This window comes from Thunnus maccoyii, chromosome 11 (assembly GCF_910596095.1).
Source record: "Thunnus maccoyii chromosome 11, fThuMac1.1, whole genome shotgun sequence".
Classification (NCBI taxonomy): Eukaryota; Metazoa; Chordata; class Actinopteri; order Scombriformes; family Scombridae; genus Thunnus; species Thunnus maccoyii.
Genome location: NC_056543.1, coordinates 232,139 through 249,739, shown reverse-complemented (window position 1 = coordinate 249,739; position 17,601 = coordinate 232,139). Strand labels below are relative to the sequence as shown.

The following is a 17,601-nucleotide window of genomic DNA, read 5'->3' as shown; positions in this document are numbered from 1 at the left end:
TGGTGTTTATTCTACATTAGATCTGTGATTTTACATTTTAATATCCATTATTACAAGCTTCAATATTAAGAGGAAAAAAGTGATTAGTTGCAATTAATCACAGCACATTGTGCGATTAATTGGTAATTTTTTAAAAATTGATTGACGGCCCTGCTTAAAATACTTAAATGAAATACCACTGGTTTACAGAATGCTATATTTTTTTCTATTTAAAAAAGGATATAATCACTGTTTTGTGTCTTGCAGATGTGCCTGGACCTCCAGTCAACCCAAGAGTCACAGACACAACCAAAACCGCTGCCACTCTGAACTGGGGAAAACCTCTTGATAATGGTGGACTTGAAGTCACTGGATATGTGATTGAGCACAAGAAAGAAGGAACAGAAGAATGGGTTAAGGACACTCCTTCATCTCCACTTAGGATCACAGAGTTTGTCGTTCCTGGGCTGGAAACTGGTTCAAAATATCACTTCAGAATTAGTGCTGTGAATGCTAAAGGAGCAGGTGAACCAGCTGAAACTCAGGAACTGGTTGAGATAGTGGAGCGTGCAACTGAGCCTGATTTTGAGCTAGACGTTGAGCTGAGAAGAACCCTTGTTGTCAGGGCTGGCTGTTCCATTCGCCTCTTTGTGCCAATCAAGGGACGTCCTACACCTACAGTCACCTGGACCAAGGAGGGTGGTCCTGTCCCACGTGCCATCATTGACAGTACTGAGTCATTTACAATGCTGGTCATCCCTGACAGTTCAAGGATTGATGGGGGTAAATATGAGCTTACCCTTGAAAACTCATCTGGAAAGAAGAGTGCCCCTATCAACGTGAGAGTTCTGGATTCACCTGGACCTCCACATAACTTAAAACCTGTCAAGATTGATAAGGAAAGCATTACTCTTCAGTGGGAGATGCCTCTCATTGATGGTGGAGCCAAGATCACAAACTACATAATTGAGAAGAGAGAATCAACACGCAAGGCTTTTGCTACTGTTATTACAAATTGCCCGACAACTTCAGCCTGTATCTCCGACCTGGGTGAAGGCTGTGAGTACTACTTCAGAGTATCTGCTGAGAATGAGTATGGTATTGGTGAAGCAGTTGAAACCACTGATGCAATTCGTGCATCCCAGGCACCAACTCATCCAGAGAGTATTATTCCTACTGATATCACTAAGAACTCTGTGAGCCTGGCTTGGACCAAACCCAAACATGATGGTGGAAGCAGAATCACTGGATATGTCCTTGAAGCCCAGAAGAAGGGAACTGATCAGTGGGCCCATGTAACAACAGTCAAGACCATGGATTTCACAGTAAAGAATCTCAATGAGAATGAGGAGTACATTTTCCGCGTAATGGCTGTCAACCATTCAGGTAGAAGTGCTCCACGTGAGAGTAAACCCATTGTTGTAAAGGATTCTACTTCCCTGCCTGAGTTTGACCTGCGTGGTGTATGTCAAAAGACTGTTATTGCCAAGGCAGGAGATGACATCAAGGTTGAAATTCCAGTTATGGGGCGACCTAGACCAACTATCCATTGGCAGAAGGATGGCGCAGCCCTAAAGCTCACACAGAGAACCAATGTGGAGACCACTTCAGCTACTGCTATCCTCAGTATCAATGAATGTACCAGAGGAGACAGTGGTGTATACACTATGACAGGAAAGAACATCGTTGGTTCTGTGACAGACAACATCATTGTCAAAGTACATGATGTTCCTGGGCCACCCAAAGGACCAATTAAGATTGTGGAGATATCTCGTACCTATTGCATATTTGCATGGGACACTCCTGAGAATGATGGAGGTGTTCCCATCAACAATTATGTGATTGAGATCAGAGACACCACTACTCAGACATGGACAGAGCTGTCTTCCACAATCATCCGTACCATGTTCAAAGCCATTCGTTTAACCACTGGATCAGAGTATCAGTTTAGAGTAAAGGCTAAGAACAGATATGGTGTTGGACCTCCCATCACTTCAGAGGCAGTGGTGGCTGCCTATCCATTCAAAGTCCCTGGACCTCCTGGTACGCCTAATGTTGTTGCATTCACCAAGGACTCAATAACAATTGGCTGGAATGAGCCGGTGTCTGATGGTGGAAATGAAGTCATTGGATATCATGTTGAGAGGAAAGAAAGAAACAGCATCGTGTGGCATAAGATCAGCAAGAGTGTTGTGAAGGGAAACATCTTCAAATCCTCTGGGCTGGAAGACGGAGTTGCCTATGAATTCCGTGTCATGGCTGAAAACATGGCTGGAATTGGTAGGCCCAGCAAAGCCTCAGAAGCAATACTGGCCTTAGACCCTGTAGACCCACCAGGTCAGCCCATGCCTATATTTGTCAACAAGAATGTCATCACTATTCAGTGGACAAAACCTGAGTATGATGGTGGCTTCAAAATCACTGGCTACACAGTGGAGAAGAGAGAACTTCCTGCTGGACGCTGGATCAGAGCCAACTTCACCAACATCATTGACACAACATTCACTGTCAGTGGGTTGACTCAAGATGCCTCCTATGAGTTCCGTGTCATAGCCAGAAACTCAATAGGTGCAGTAAGTGTTCCTTCTGACCACTCTGACCCAATTACCTGCAAAGATGACATTATTGAGCCACGCATCATGGTTGATGCCATCTTTAAGGATGTTGTTCTGCTGAAGGCAGGGGAGTCTTTCAAACTTGATGCTGACATTGCTGGTCAACCAACCCCATCCATGGTATGGACCAAGAATGGAAAAGAGGTTGAGAACACAATGAAACTAGACGTTAAGTTCACAGAACTGACAACCACACTGACCAACAAGGACTCTGTCAGAACAGACGGAGGAGAATTTGTTTTGACTGCCACTAATGTTGGTGGATTTTCTAAGCACATCTTTAAAGTTAAAGTACTTGACAGACCTGGACCACCAGAAGGACCTCTTAAGGTATCAGATGTCACAGCAGACAATTGTGTATTGGCATGGGCCCCACCTCCAGATGATGGTGGTGCCCCGATCGAAGGATACATTATACAGAAACGTGAATCAAGCAGACTGGCTTGGACCAATGTCGCTTCAGACCTGCAAGTTACACAACACAAGGTGACCAAGCTGCTCAAAGGAAATGAATACATCTTCAGAGTTATGGCAGTAAATAAATATGGCCAGGGCGAGCCGCTTGATTCCGAACCTACTATTGCAGACAACCCATACGTGGTTCCCGATCCTCCAGAGTCTCCTGAGGTGACAGCTGTCACTAAAGATTCAATGATTGTTATGTGGCAAGCACCTAAGAGTGATGGTGGAACCCCCATCACCCACTACAATGTTGAAAGAAAAGACAAAATTGGCCTCCGCTGGGTCAAATGCAATAAGAGGAAGGTCAAAGACCTACAGTTCAAGGCAACAGGTCTTGTCAATGGACATGAATATGAATTCAGAATAATTGCTGAGAATGCTGCTGGATTGAGTGCACCAAGTATTGCCAGTCCATTCTACAAGGCTACTGATGCACTGTACAAGCCAGGGGCTCCATGCAACCCCAGAGTCTTAGACACAACCAAGTCCTCAATTACTGTTGCCTGGAACAAACCTGTGTATGATGGTGGCTCTGATATCACTGGCTACATTGTGGAGACCTGCATCCCATCTGAAAAGGAAGAGGAGGAGGAGTGGACCATTGCAACACCCAAACAAGGGCTCCTTGCCACCTCATTCACCATTATCAACCTGAAAGAGAACCAGGAGTACAAGATTAACATCTCTGCTGTGAACGATGAAGGAATTGGAGAGGCAGCATCTGTACCTGGAAATCCCAAGGCAGAGGACAGGCTCTTACCACCTGAGATTGATGTGGATGCTGAGCTCCTGAAAGTTGTTACCCTTAGAGCTTGCTGCTCACTTAGACTATTTGTGCCCATGAGAGGCAGACCAGCTCCTCAGGCTAAATGGACCAAAGGGGATGGTGAGCACATTGAGAGGGCCACCATTGACAGCACAACGTCATACACATCACTTGTAATTGAAAATGTCAACAGATTTGATAGTGGAAAGTATAACCTTACAGTCGAAAACAGCTCGGGCTCCAAGACATTTACAGTCCAAGTCAGGGTGCTTGACACACCAAGTGCCCCACAGAATCTGAAGATTTCTACTGTAACAAAAGAATCTGTCACTCTGACTTGGGATCCACCACTGAATGATGGAGGAGTTAAGATTAAGAACTACATTGTTGAAAAGCGAGAGTCCACAAGGAAAGCATATGCCACAGTCAGCGCTATGTGCCATCACACCACCTTTACAGTTGACCAACTCCTTGAAGGATGCAACTATTACTTCAGAGTTTTGGCTGAGAATGAATATGGCATTGGCCTGCCCATTGAGACTGGTGAATCAGTTAAAGTGTCTGAGAAACCACAGCCACCCGGCAAAGTCACTCTTAAGGATGTTACAAAGAACAGTGTCACCCTCTGCTGGGAGAAACCAGAACATGATGGTGGTAGCAGAGTGGGCTGTTATGTTATTGAGGTCCAGCCTAAAGGTGATGATAAGTGGACACAAGCTTTGATTGTGAAAGAAACAGAAGCTACCATTAGTGGGCTCAAGGCAGGCGAAGAATACATGTTCCGTGTGGCAGCAAGAAATGAGAAGGGAACAAGTGACCCACGTCAAATTGGTGTGCCTGTGATTGTTAAAGATCTTGTGATCGCACCAGTTGCCAAAATGCTGTTTACCACATTTAGTGTGTTGGCAGGTGAAGACCTGACAGTAGAGGTCCCATATGTTGCACGTCCCAAAGCAGCTGTCTCCTGGGTAAAGGATGGCGTGCCTCTGAAGAGAACTACTAGAGTAAACTTTGGTGCAACAGAAACATTGCTGAATCTCACCATAAAAGAGGCTTCCAAAGAAGATGTTGGACACTATCATATTACTCTCAGCAACACAGCAGGAGAGACAACAGCAGACATTGGCATTGTTGTTCTTGACAAACCTGGTCAACCAGGTGGTCCAGTTAAGGTGGAGGAAGTCACCTCTGACAGTGTAACCATCTCCTGGAACCCACCAGAGTATGATGGTGGGTGCACAATCAAAAACTACATTGTGGAGAAGAGAGACACATCCACAACTAACTGGATGGTTGTTTCTCCTAACCTTGCAAGGACTAAAATCAAGGCAGGCAGGTTGAAGACTGGCTCTGAGTATCAGTTTAGAATCACAGCAGAAAACAGATATGGAAAAGGGCACGCTCTTCTATCAGCATCTATTACGGCTCAATATCCATATAAGCTCCCAGGACCACCAGGAACACCTTCCATTGCAGCCTGTACCAAGGACAGCATGATGGTGACATGGAATGAACCTGTGAATGATGGTGGAAGCACTATCTTGGGCTACCATCTTGAGCGCAAAGAAAGAAACAGCATCCTGTGGGTCAAATTGAACAAGTCTCTTATTACTGATCAAACCTTCAAGACCACTGGCCTAGAACCAGGAATGGAGTATGAATACAGAGTTTATGCTGAAAACATTGTTGGAATAGGCAAAGTGAGCAAAGTGTCTGAAGGCCACATTGCTAGAGATCCTTGTGATCCTCCTGGCACCCCTGAGGCAACAAAGATTACTAAGGACTCTGTGACCATTGTTTGGACCAAGCCTGAGTATGATGGTGGTGCCAAGGTTACAGGCTATATTGTGGAAAAGAAGGAGCTGCCGGAAGGTCGTTGGGTAAAGGCTAATTTCACTAATATCATAGAGACAGAATATGTTGCTACAGGCCTTGTACAGGACAGTCAGTATGAGTTCCGTGTCATTGCCAGAAATGCTGCTGGTGTTTTCAGTCTCCCCTCTTACAGCACTGGTCCTATTACTGCCAAGGATGAGATTGAGCCACCACGCATCAGTATTGACCCAGAATACACACAGACTATTGTGGTTAATGCCGGAGACAACTTCAAGATTGATGGAGATGTTCATGGCAAACCATTGCCCTCGATCCACTGGATGAAAGGAGAACATGAGCTGGGAAACACTATTCATAGAGATATAAAGAACACACCCACCAAAGCTTGTATCACTGTAAAGGAAGCTAAACTTTCTGATGGAGGCCAATACACTCTGCTGTTGAAAAATCCAGGAGGAGAGAAGTCTGTGCACATCAATGTGGTTGTTCTAGATAAACCTGGAGAACCATTTGGACCTCTTGCTGTAACTGGAATAACTAAAGAGCAATGTTGCCTTGCATGGAAACCGCCTCTGCAAGATGGTGGCAGCAAGATTTCTCACTACATTGTGGAGAGGAGAGAGACAAGCAGATTAGTATGGACTGTTGTTGACCCAAAAGTGGAGAATACTTGTCTAAAGGTTACTAAGCTCTTGGAAGGAAATGAGTACATTTTCAGAGTCCATGCTGTCAACCAGTTTGGTGTGGGTGCAGCACTTGAGTCTGATGCTGTCATGATCAAAGATCCATACCTGACCCCTGGATCACCCAAGGGCTTAGAGATTTCAGATATTAAAAAGGATTCCATGGTGCTCACCTGGGAGGCTCCCTCTGAAGATGGAGGCAGTCCTATCACTAAGTATATCATTGAGAAACATGACAAAGATGGTGTAAGATGGACCCGATGCAACAGGCAAGAAGTCTCTGACTTGACCTTCAAGGTCACTGGACTCCTAGAAAGCCATAGTTATGAATTCAGAGTTGCAGCTGAGAATGCTGTTGGAGTTGGTGAGCCAAGCCCCCCAACTGCATTCTACAAAGCTCTTGATCCTATCTTTAAGCCTGGCCCACCACAACATCCAAGAGTTATTGACACAACAAAAACATCAGTATTCCTGTCATGGAGCAAGCCGGACTGTGATGGTGGCTGTGAGATTCAGGGATATATTGTTGAGTGCTGCACTACCAAAGAGCCAGCAGTACCAGCTGAGGCCCCTGCTGAAGCCACAGCTGAAGAAGCACCTACCATAGATGCACCTGCTGAGGAATGGATAATGTGCACACCACCAACGGGTATCAAGAAGACCAAGTTTGACGTTGTAAACCTGAAAGAAAATCAGGCATACAAGTTCAGAATATGTGCTATCAACAAGGTTGGAATTGGTGAGAATGCTGATGTTTCTGGAGTTGTTGTGACCCATGACAGAACTGAAGAGCCAGATCTTGACATTGACCCAGAACTGAGAAAGATTGTGACCATTAAAGCTGGAGCTTCCCTTAGACTGTTTATTCCAATCAAAGGAAGGCCCACTCCTACCATCAAGTGGGACAAAGATGATGTTGCACTTAAAGAGGCTGCTCAGGTTGAGGTGACCAGCAGTTTTACAGCCCTTGTAATTGACAAGATGAGCAGAAATGATAGTGGAAAATACACGGTCACTGCAGAGAACTCCAGTGGAACTAAATCTGCATTTGTTGTTGTCCGTGTTCTTGACACACCCAGTGCTCCTGTTAACCTGAAAGTGAAGGAAATTACAAACCAGTCAGTGACACTGGCATGGGAACCACCTCTGTTAGATGGTGGGTCCAAGATCAAGAACTACATTGTGGAAAAGAGAGAAACCACACGCAAAACATATGCAGCTGTGGTAACAAATTGCCATACTCTTTCATGGAAGATAGATCAACTCCAGGAGGGGTGCAGTTACTACTTCAGAGTCCTTGCTGAGAACATACATGGTGTTGGTCTGCCTGCAATAACTGTCGACCCTCTGAAGGTCTCAGAGGTACCCCAGTCCCCCAAGAGCTTGACTGTTACAGACCAAACCAAGACAAGCATCTCTTTGGCCTGGGAGAAGCCAGACTATGATGGTGGTAGCAGAGTCATGCAGTACTTGCTCGAGGTGCAGGTTAAGGGCCATGACAAATGGTCTGGTGTTAACACATACAAGACAATGGAGACTAAAGTTACTAACCTGAACCCAGGAGAGGAGTATCTGTTCCAAGTTACAGCAATCAACGATAAGGGTAAAAGTGACCCCAAAGTCCTTGCTGGCCCAGTCATGACCAAGGACTTAGTCTTTGAGCCAGATGTTCGACCAGCTTTCAGCAACTATAGTGTCCATGTGGGCAAAGACCTGAACGTTGACATCCCCATCTTTGGACGCCCTAAACCAACGGTAAAATGGACAAAAGATGGAGCTCCTTTGAAGTACACTACCAGAGTCAACATTATCAATACACCAACACATACAACACTGAGCATTAAGGAGGCAGCAGGTGATGATGGTGGCATGTACAGTATAAATGCAGCCAACTCAGCTGGAAAGAAGGACACAACAGTTGAAATTATTGTACTTGACAAGCCTGGGCCTCCATCTGGCCCTGTGAGGTTTGATGAAGTCACAACACAGACTGTAACTATTTCATGGGACCCACCAAAACACAATGGCGGTTGCCAAATTTCAAACTACATTGTGCAGAAGAGAGATACTACAACAACAACATGGGAAAATGTCAGCATTAACTGTGCCAGAACCACAATCAAAGTGCCAAGGCTGAAGACTGGAGCAGAATACCAATTCAGAATCATTGCCCAGAACCGCTTTGGCAAGAGTCATGGTCTGGATTCATCTGCTGTGGTCGCTCAGTACCCATACAGAGAGCCTGGCCCACCAGGCACTCCTTTCATCTCTTCTCTCTCTAGAGACCACCAGATTGTTGAGTGGCATGAGCCTGTCTCAGATGGAGGCAGCCCTGTCCTTGGCTACCATCTAGAAAGGAAAGAGAGGAATAGTATTCTCTGGGTCAAGATCAACAAGATACTTATTCATGAGACTAGTTTCAAGAGTCATCCCTTGGAAGAGGGTATTGAATATGAATACAGGGTTTATGCTGAAAATATTGTTGGCATTGGCAGGTGCAGTAAGGTCTCAGAGGGCTGCAGTGCCCGTGACCCATGTGATCCTCCTGGCACACCAGAGGTCATCCATGTGACCAAAGATACCATTGTCATTCAGTGGACTAAACCTGAGTATGATGGTGGCAGTAACATAACTGGCTACATTGTGGAGAAGCGGGATCTGCCAGAGGGTCGGTGGGTAAGGGCAAACTTCACTAACGTGATTGAGACCAAGTTCACTGTCACTGGTCTGACTGAAAATGCACAGTATGACTTTAGAGTCATTGCTAAAAATGCTGTCGGCACCATCAGCAAGCCGTCCTACAACAGTGGACCAATCACTGCAAGTGATAAAATGGAAGCACCCAAGTTCTCCATTGACCCCACATTCACCAAGACTATTGTCATCAATGCTGGAGAGACATTCAAGCTAGATGCAGATGTCCGTGGCAAGCCACTTCCTTCAATCCAGTGGTTCAAGGATGGACATCCAATTGAGAATACACTCAGACTGGAGGTCAGAAACACAGAAAACCATGCAATGATTGTCATTAAGGACGCGGTCAGAATTGATGGCGGAAATTACACGCTACAGCTTACAAATGAGGCTGGTACTGAAACTGTTCCATTCAAGGTTGTAGTACTGGACAGGCCTAGCGCATGTGAAGGACCCCTTCGCATTACAGGGGTTGCTGAGGATAGATGCACACTGGTATGGCTTGCCCCTCTACACGACGGAGGTAGTCCCATTACACGCTATATCATTGAAAGACGAGAGACCAGCCGTCTAGCTTGGACTGTTGTTACTAACAGTTGTGACAACACATGCTATAAAGTCACCAAATTGCTGGAAGGCAATGAGTATATGTTCCGTGTAATGGCAGTTAACAGTTATGGTGTCAGTGAGCCATTGGAGTCTGGTGGAGTGATCATGAAGACTCCATTTGTTCTTCCTGGTCCACCTCACATTGAGGATATATCCAGCATTGCTCATGATGGCATGACAGTCACTTGGTCTGCCCCGGAAAGTGATGGTGGCAGTGAAATCACCAATTATATTATTGAAAAGAAGGATAGAGCTGGAATTAAATGGACCAGATGCAACAGGCAGAAGGTCACTGATCTCTCCTTTAGAGCTACAGGCCTAACCACTGGCCATGAGTACGAGTTCAGAGTGGCTGCTGAGAATGTAGTTGGAGTGGGAGAGCCAAGTCTTCCAAGTTCATTCTACAAGGCCTGTGATCCAAAGTACAAACCTGGGTCCCCAGCATATGTGCATGTAATTGACTCAACAAAGAGTTCCGTTACAGTTTCATGGGGTAAGCCTCTGTTTGATGGTGGCAGCGCCATTCAAGGATACATTGTTGAAGTCTGCAAGGCTGAAGAGGAGGAATGGACCATGGTAACTCCCCCCACTGGCCTGCGCGTCAACAAATATGAAATTACCAAACTTACTGAGGCTCAGGAGTACAAGATCCAGGTGTGCGCTCTGAACAAACTTGGAGTTGGTGAGCCAGCTGTTCTCTCAGGAACAGCTAAGCCAGAAGAAAGGGTGGAGCCACCAGAGATCCACTTGGACTCTGAGCTGAGGAAGGGTATTATTGTGAAGGCTGGAGGGTCTGTTAGAATCCATGTTCCATTCAAGGGCAGGCCGACCCCTGAGATTAAATGGACTAAGGACGAGGGAGACCTGACTGAAAAGGCAGTGGTTGAGAAGGCTCTCAACTTCACACAGCTGTCCATTGACTCATGTGACAGGAGCAACTCAGGAAAATACACTCTGAGCCTAACCAACAGCAGTGGCACTGTGTCTGAGTTGGTTTCTGTTAAAGTCCTGGATACACCTGGGGCCCCACATAACCTTGTGGTTAAAGATGTCAAAAAGGACTCTGTCACTCTTGTATGGGATGCACCACTGGTTGATGGAGGTTCTAAAATTAAGAACTATGTCATTGACAAACGTGAATCAACCCGCAAGGTGTTTGCAAATGTGTCCACAAAATGCACCAAGACAACATTCAAAGTTGAGAACCTGGTTGAAGGCGCTATGTACTACTTCAGAGTCATGGCTGAGAATGATTATGGAATTGGTCAGGGTGTTGAAACAAAGACAGCTACCAAGGCCTCTGAGGTACCTCTTCCAGTTGGAAAAGTCCTCCTCACTGATGTCACCAAGACCACTGCCTCACTGACTTGGGAGAAACCTGAGCATGATGGAGGCAGTAGAATTAGTGGCTACCTAATTGAGATGCTGCCCAAGGGAACAGATAAGTGGGGAGTTGCAACAAATACAAAGACATGCGAGGGCACTGTCACAGGCCTCACAAGTGGAACAGAGTACTTATTCCGTATCATTGCTTACAATGAGAAGGGAAAGAGTGAGCCAAAGGCACTTGCTGCACCTGTTGTTGCCAGTGACATGACCATGGAGCCAAGTATTAACGTGCAATTCAACACTTACAGTGTTTTATCTGGAAAAGATCTGAAGTTGGAGTTCCCTGTGCATGGCAGGCCCAAACCCAGAGTCACCTGGACCAAGGATGGTCAGCCTCTTAAGGTGACAACCAGAGTCAGTGTGTTTAACACTCTAACAACAACAGGAATTCAGATTACTGAGGCAAGCAAGGAGGACTTCGGCAAATACTCCATTACAGCAGCCAATACTACCGGCACAGCCACTGAGGAAGTGGGTATCATTATTCTTGATAAACCTGGTCCACCAAAAGGTCCAGTTAAGGTTGTTGAAGTGAGCAATACATTTGTCCATCTCTCCTGGGAGCCCCCAGAGTACACAGGTGGATGCCAGGTAAAGAACTATATGGTGGAGAAGAGAGACACCACCACCCAAACATGGCAATCCGTCACCACACAGCTTGCTAGAACAGCTTTAAAAGTCACCAAGCTGAAGACTGGTGCAGAATACCAGTTCAGAATCATAGCTGAAAACAGATATGGAAAGGGTGTGCCTTTGGACTCCAAGGCCATTACTGTTCAGTATCCATACAAACCACCAGGGCCCCCCGGAACACCACATATCAAAGCTGCAACAAAGGAGATGATGGTCATTGAATGGAATGAGCCAGTTAATGATGGTGGAAGTCCAGTTATTGGTTACCATCTGGAAAGCAAGGAGAGAAGCAGCATCCTGTGGATCAAACTGAACAAGACTCTCATCACCGATACAGAGTTCAAGACCTGCAATCTTGAGGAGGGTATTGGATACGAATTCAGAGTGTATGCTGAAAATATTGTTGGAATTGGCAGATGCAGTAAAGTGTCTGAATCCTTCGTTGCTCGTGACCCATGTGATCCCCCTGGTGCTCCTGAAGCTGTAACTATTTCTAAGAACTCAATCAAGATTCAGTGGACTAAGCCTCATTATGATGGTGGCAGCAAAGTAAATGGATATATTGTTGAGAGGAAAGATCTTTCCTCCCCTGAGGGGCGTTGGGTAAGATCTAACTTCACTAATATAATGGAGACTGAGTATTCTGTCACTGGTCTGACAGAGAATGAACAATATGAATTCAGAGTTATTGCCAGAAATGCAGCTGGTGTCTTCAGTGAGCCATCTGACAGCTCTGGACCTATTACTGCTACTGATGAAATTGAACCACCAAGGGCCTCAATGGATCCTAAATACAAGGATGTCATTGTTGTCGATGCTGGGGAAAACTTGCTTCTTGATGCAGACATCCATGGCAAACCAGTTCCTGATGTTGTCTGGCTAAAGGAGGGCAAAGAAATGGATAAAGCCCTGCGCATTGAAGTGAAAACTACACACAAACGTGCAGCCATGACCATTAAGGATGTAACCAAGCTTGACAGTGGCCACTATGACCTTGTCCTCAAAAATCTGGGTGGTACAAAAACATTCCCTATCACTGTCAAAGTTCTTGATAAACCAGGTAAACCCACTGGACCCATGAAAGTGACAGGTGTTATGGCTGACAGGTGCATCCTTGCCTGGGCTGAGCCAACTCTGGATGGTGGGGCTAGTATCACTCACTATATCTTGGAGAAGAGAGAGACTAGCAGGTTGTCCTGGATGGTGGCTGCAACTGAAATCAAGGGTCTGTACTTTAAATTAACAAACTTGCTCCCTGGAAATGAATATATTTTCAGAGTAAGGGCTGTCAATAAATATGGTGTTGGTGATTATCTTGAAAGTGAACCTATCATTGCACGCAATCCTTACAAGCCACCTAGTGCTCCTGGAACTCCAGAGGCAAGTCAGATTAAAAAGGACTCTATGGTTTTGTCATGGACCATTCCAGAACAGACTGGTGGAGCTGACATTGAAGGCTACCACCTTGAAAAACGCGACAAAGACGGTGTGAGGTGGACAAAGTGTAACAGACAAAAACTGACTGACACCCACTTCAAGGTCACCGGTCTGCTTACAGATCACTTCTATGAGTTCCGTGTTGCTGCTGAGAATGAGGCTGGAATGGGAGACCTCAGTGAATTGTCCCTATTCTACAGAGCATGTGATGCCACAACACCACCTGGACCTCCACACCATCCTAAGGTGACAGACTACACAAAGTCTTCTGTGTCTCTATCCTGGGGCAAACCTGATTTTGATGGTGGTGCTTACATCAAGGGCTACATTGTTGAAATGAGGGAGTATACACCAGAACCAGAATCAACAGAGGAGGCAGAAGTAGCACCAGCAGTAGAGGCACCAGCTGAAAAGGAATGGGCCATGTGCACTCCACCCGCTGGCATTCAAGCCACTAAACTAACTATCACAGACGTAAAGGAGGGTGAAGAGTATCAGTTCCGCGTCTGTGCCATCAACTCTGAGGGAGTAGGAGAGGCTGCTAATATCCATGGGACTGTGGTTACATCTGACAGGTTGGAAGCACCTGAGATGGAGCTGGATGCTGAACTCAGAAAGGTGGTATCTGTCCGTGCTGGTGGAACTCTGCGTCTGTTTGTCACCATCAGAGGACGGCCTGAACCTACTGTGAAATGGGAGAAGGTTGAGGGTGCTCTTACAGATCGTGCTGCCATTGACACCACCAGTTCATACACCATGCTTGTCATTGACAGTGTTAACCGCTTTGACAGTGGCAAATACTCACTGTCATTGGAAAACAGCAGTGGCACAAAATCTGCCGTTGTAGCAGTGAGAATTCTGGATACACCAAGTGCACCACAGAACTTTGCTGTGAAGGAGCTCAAGAAGGACTCTGTGACTCTTGCCTGGGACACTCCACTCACAGATGGTGGTTCGAAAATCACAAACTACATTGTAGAGAAGAGAGAGTCTGTCAGGAAGGCCTTTACTACTGTAACCAGTAACTGCACAGCTAACTCGTTCAAGATTGAAGAGCTGCCTGAGGGTGGCACTTTCTATTTCAGAGTCTGTGCTGTTAATGTATATGGCCAAGGACAGATGGTAGAAACCAAAGAAGTCAAAGTGTCTGATGTACCTCTGCCACCTAACAAGGTCACTGTCGTGGACATGACAAAGAACAGTGTGTCACTGGCATGGGAAAAACCTGCTCATGATGGTGGAAGTAAAGTAATATGCTACAATGTAGAATTTAAGCCTAAGAGTGGAGATAAATGGGGTACAGCATGCACAGTCAAGGTGCCTGAGGCAACTATTCCCAATCTGACTCCTAATGAAACATATTTATTCAGAGTTCTTGCAATCAATGAGAAGGGAAAGAGTGAGCCAAAAGATCTTGGTTTGCCTGTGGTTGCAAAGGATGTTGGAATTGAGCCGTCTATCCAATTACTATTCACCACATACAGTGTGAAGGCTGGAGATGACCTCACTATTGAGATCCCAGTAAGAGGCAGGCCTAAGCCTGTTGTATCCTGGAAGAAGGATGGCCTTCCTTTGAAGCAAACAACATCAGTGACCATCTTAAACACGGCAACCTCATCCAAAATTGTAATCAAAGAGGCTAAGAGAGAACATGTTGGCAGTTATGAGATCACCCTGGCCAACACAGCAGGAACAGTGACATCACACATTGGAGTTATTGTCCTTGATAAACCAAGTTCACCTAAAGACATTAAGGTGGATGCTGTAACCTCAGACAGCATCACACTGTCCTGGTCTCCACCAGAATATGATGGTGGCTGCTCCATCAGTAACTATATTGTGGAGAAGAGAGACACAAACACACAAGAATGGCAGATGGTAGCAAGCAATGTCGCCAGAACATCTTTCAAGGCTGGCCGTCTGACACATGGAGCAGAGTACCAATTCCGTGTCTATGCAGTTAACCGTTATGGAAAGAGTACACATCTGGATTCACATGGAATTACTGCTCAGTACAGCTTCAAACAACCTGGACCTCCTTCCACACCTGTAGTGAAGTTGGCCACCAAGTCCTACATGTTGGTGACTTGGAATGAGCCAGTCAATGATGGGGGTAGTCCTGTTCTGGGCTACCACCTGGAGAGGAAAGAGCGTACTAGTATTCTTTGGACAAAGATGAATAGAGGAATGATCAAAAATACTGAATACAAAGTCAGTGGAGTTGAAGAGGGTATGATGTATGAATACCGTGTCTATGCTGAAAATATTGCTGGTATCGGTAAATGCAGCAAGGTATGCGAAGCTGTAGCAGCCAGAGATCCATGTGATCCCCCAGGCACACCTGTGGTCACTGCTGTTACCAGAACATCTGTCTCCTTGTCCTGGGATAAACCAGAGTATGATGGTGGAGCCAAGGTTTCTGGCTACATCATTGAATGCAGAGACCTTCCTGAGGGACGCTGGACGAGGTGTAACTTCACCAATGTAGCTGAGACCCACTATGATGTGACAAGCCTTACAGAGAACAGCCAGTATGACTTCCGTGTTATTGCAAAGAATGCAGCTGGATTGTTCAGTGAACCATCTGACAATACTGGTCCCATCACTGTGAAGGATGATGTGGATCCACCACGCATCATGATGGATGTCAAGTTCAGAGAGACAGTGTGCGTGAAAGCAGGAGAAACTCTGAAGATTAATGCTGACTTTGCTGGACGCCCTGCCCCTGTCATTTCCTGGACCAAGGATGGTAAGGAGATCGAACTCAGAGCCAGAATCCAGATTGTTTCAACAGATACTAGCACCTTCGTCATTGTGAAGGATTGCATCAGAAGAGATTCTGGACAGTATGCCCTGACTCTACAGAATATTGCCGGAACAGTTACCATGCCAATAAACTGTGTGATTCTCGATAAGCCAGGGCCCTGTGCAGGACCTCTGCAAATGACAGGTCTCACAGCTGAGGCGTGCACTCTGTCATGGGGTGAACCACAGGAGGCTGGTGGTGCTGACATCACACATTATGTTGTTGAGAAGCGTGACACCAGCCGCTTGGCATGGTCACTAGTGAAGGCGGACATTACAAAAACATTCTTCAAGGTCACAGGACTGCTCAAGGGTGATGAATATATCTTCAGGGTTTTGGCTGTCAACAAGCATGGAGTTGGTGAGGCCCTGGAGAGTGATGCTGTAAAGATTACAGATCCATACACTTTTGCCACAGCTCCAACTAGTGTTGATGTCACTGACATAACTGGAGATTCAATGACCCTCACTTGGTGCAAGCCAGCCAGTGATGGTGGCAGTCCCATTTCTGGTTATGTGATTGAGCGACGTGAAAAGACAGGTATGCGCTGGGTCCGTGTGAATAGAGATCCAGTTGTTGAATGTACCACTGTAGCAACAAAACTACGCAAGGGTTGTGAGTATGACTTCAGAGTCTATGCTGAAAACGCTGCTGGTCTGAGTCCTCCAAGTGAACCATCTGCACCATTCAGGCCAGTGGATCCTCTGGTTGTTCCTTCTTGCCCAACTAAGCCAAAGATTATCAGTTCAACTAAGGACAGTGTGTCCATAGTCTGGAAACCACCAACAGATGATGGTGGTGCTCCCGTCCTTGGATATAGTGTAGAATACAGAGACTACATCCAAAAACCAGAACCAGAGGTGGATGAGGAAGAGGAAGAATATGAGGAGGAAGAAGAGGAAGAAGAATCACCTGAAGAACTAGCAAGATGGGTTGAGGCTGTTCCTCTTACCAAGAGCTTGGAGTTCACAATCACTGGACTAAAGACAGATGCAGAATATGAATTCTGTGTCAAGGCAATAAACAAAGTTGGACACAGTGTGCGTAGCCCATATTCGGATGCAGCTGTAGCCATGGACAGAACTGCAGAGCCATCATTTGATGTTGACATTGAGATGCGCAAAGTGCTTGTTGTTAAACATAGCACAGCATTTACTCTCAATGTACCATTCAAGGGCAAACCTGTTCCATCAGTGACATGGGCCAAGGAGGGCATTGATCTAAACATCAGAGGAACCATTGATTCAACAGAATCCAGCACTTCACTGACCATTGAGAAGTCAACTAGAAATGACTCTGGAGAGTACTGCGTCACTATTGAATCACCATTGGGAAAAGCAACGTTGCCCATGGTTGTCAAGGTGCTTGACTCTCCTGGACCCCCTGTTAATGTTAAAGTTTCAGCGGTGACCAGGGATTCTGCAACCCTCACTTGGGAAGCTCCCGAGAATGATGGTGGTGATGCAGTGAAGGCCTACCATGTTGAAAAACGTGAAGCCAGTAAGAAGGCCTGGGTTTCTGTGACAACCAACTGCCACGCACTAACTTACAAGGTAGAAGACTTGCTGGAGGGAGCAATCTATTACTTCAGAGTCATTGGAGAAAATGAACATGGTGTGGGTATCCCTCAGGAGGCCAAGGCTGGCACAAAGATTACAGGTACGTGAACCAGAGTTATTATAGTTTTATGTT

At 45.9% G+C, this 17,601-nt stretch overlaps 1 protein-coding gene across 1 annotated transcript in view; it reads left to right on the top strand.

The window, feature by feature from the left end:
• Window positions 1–17,601, top strand: part of LOC121907573 (titin-like) — a 214,293-nt gene that overhangs the window by 163,449 nt on the left and 33,243 nt on the right. The window contains 1 exon segment of the mRNA XM_042427209.1: window positions 247–17,568. Within this exon segment, the coding sequence (XP_042283143.1) occupies window positions 247–17,568 (17,322 nt within the window).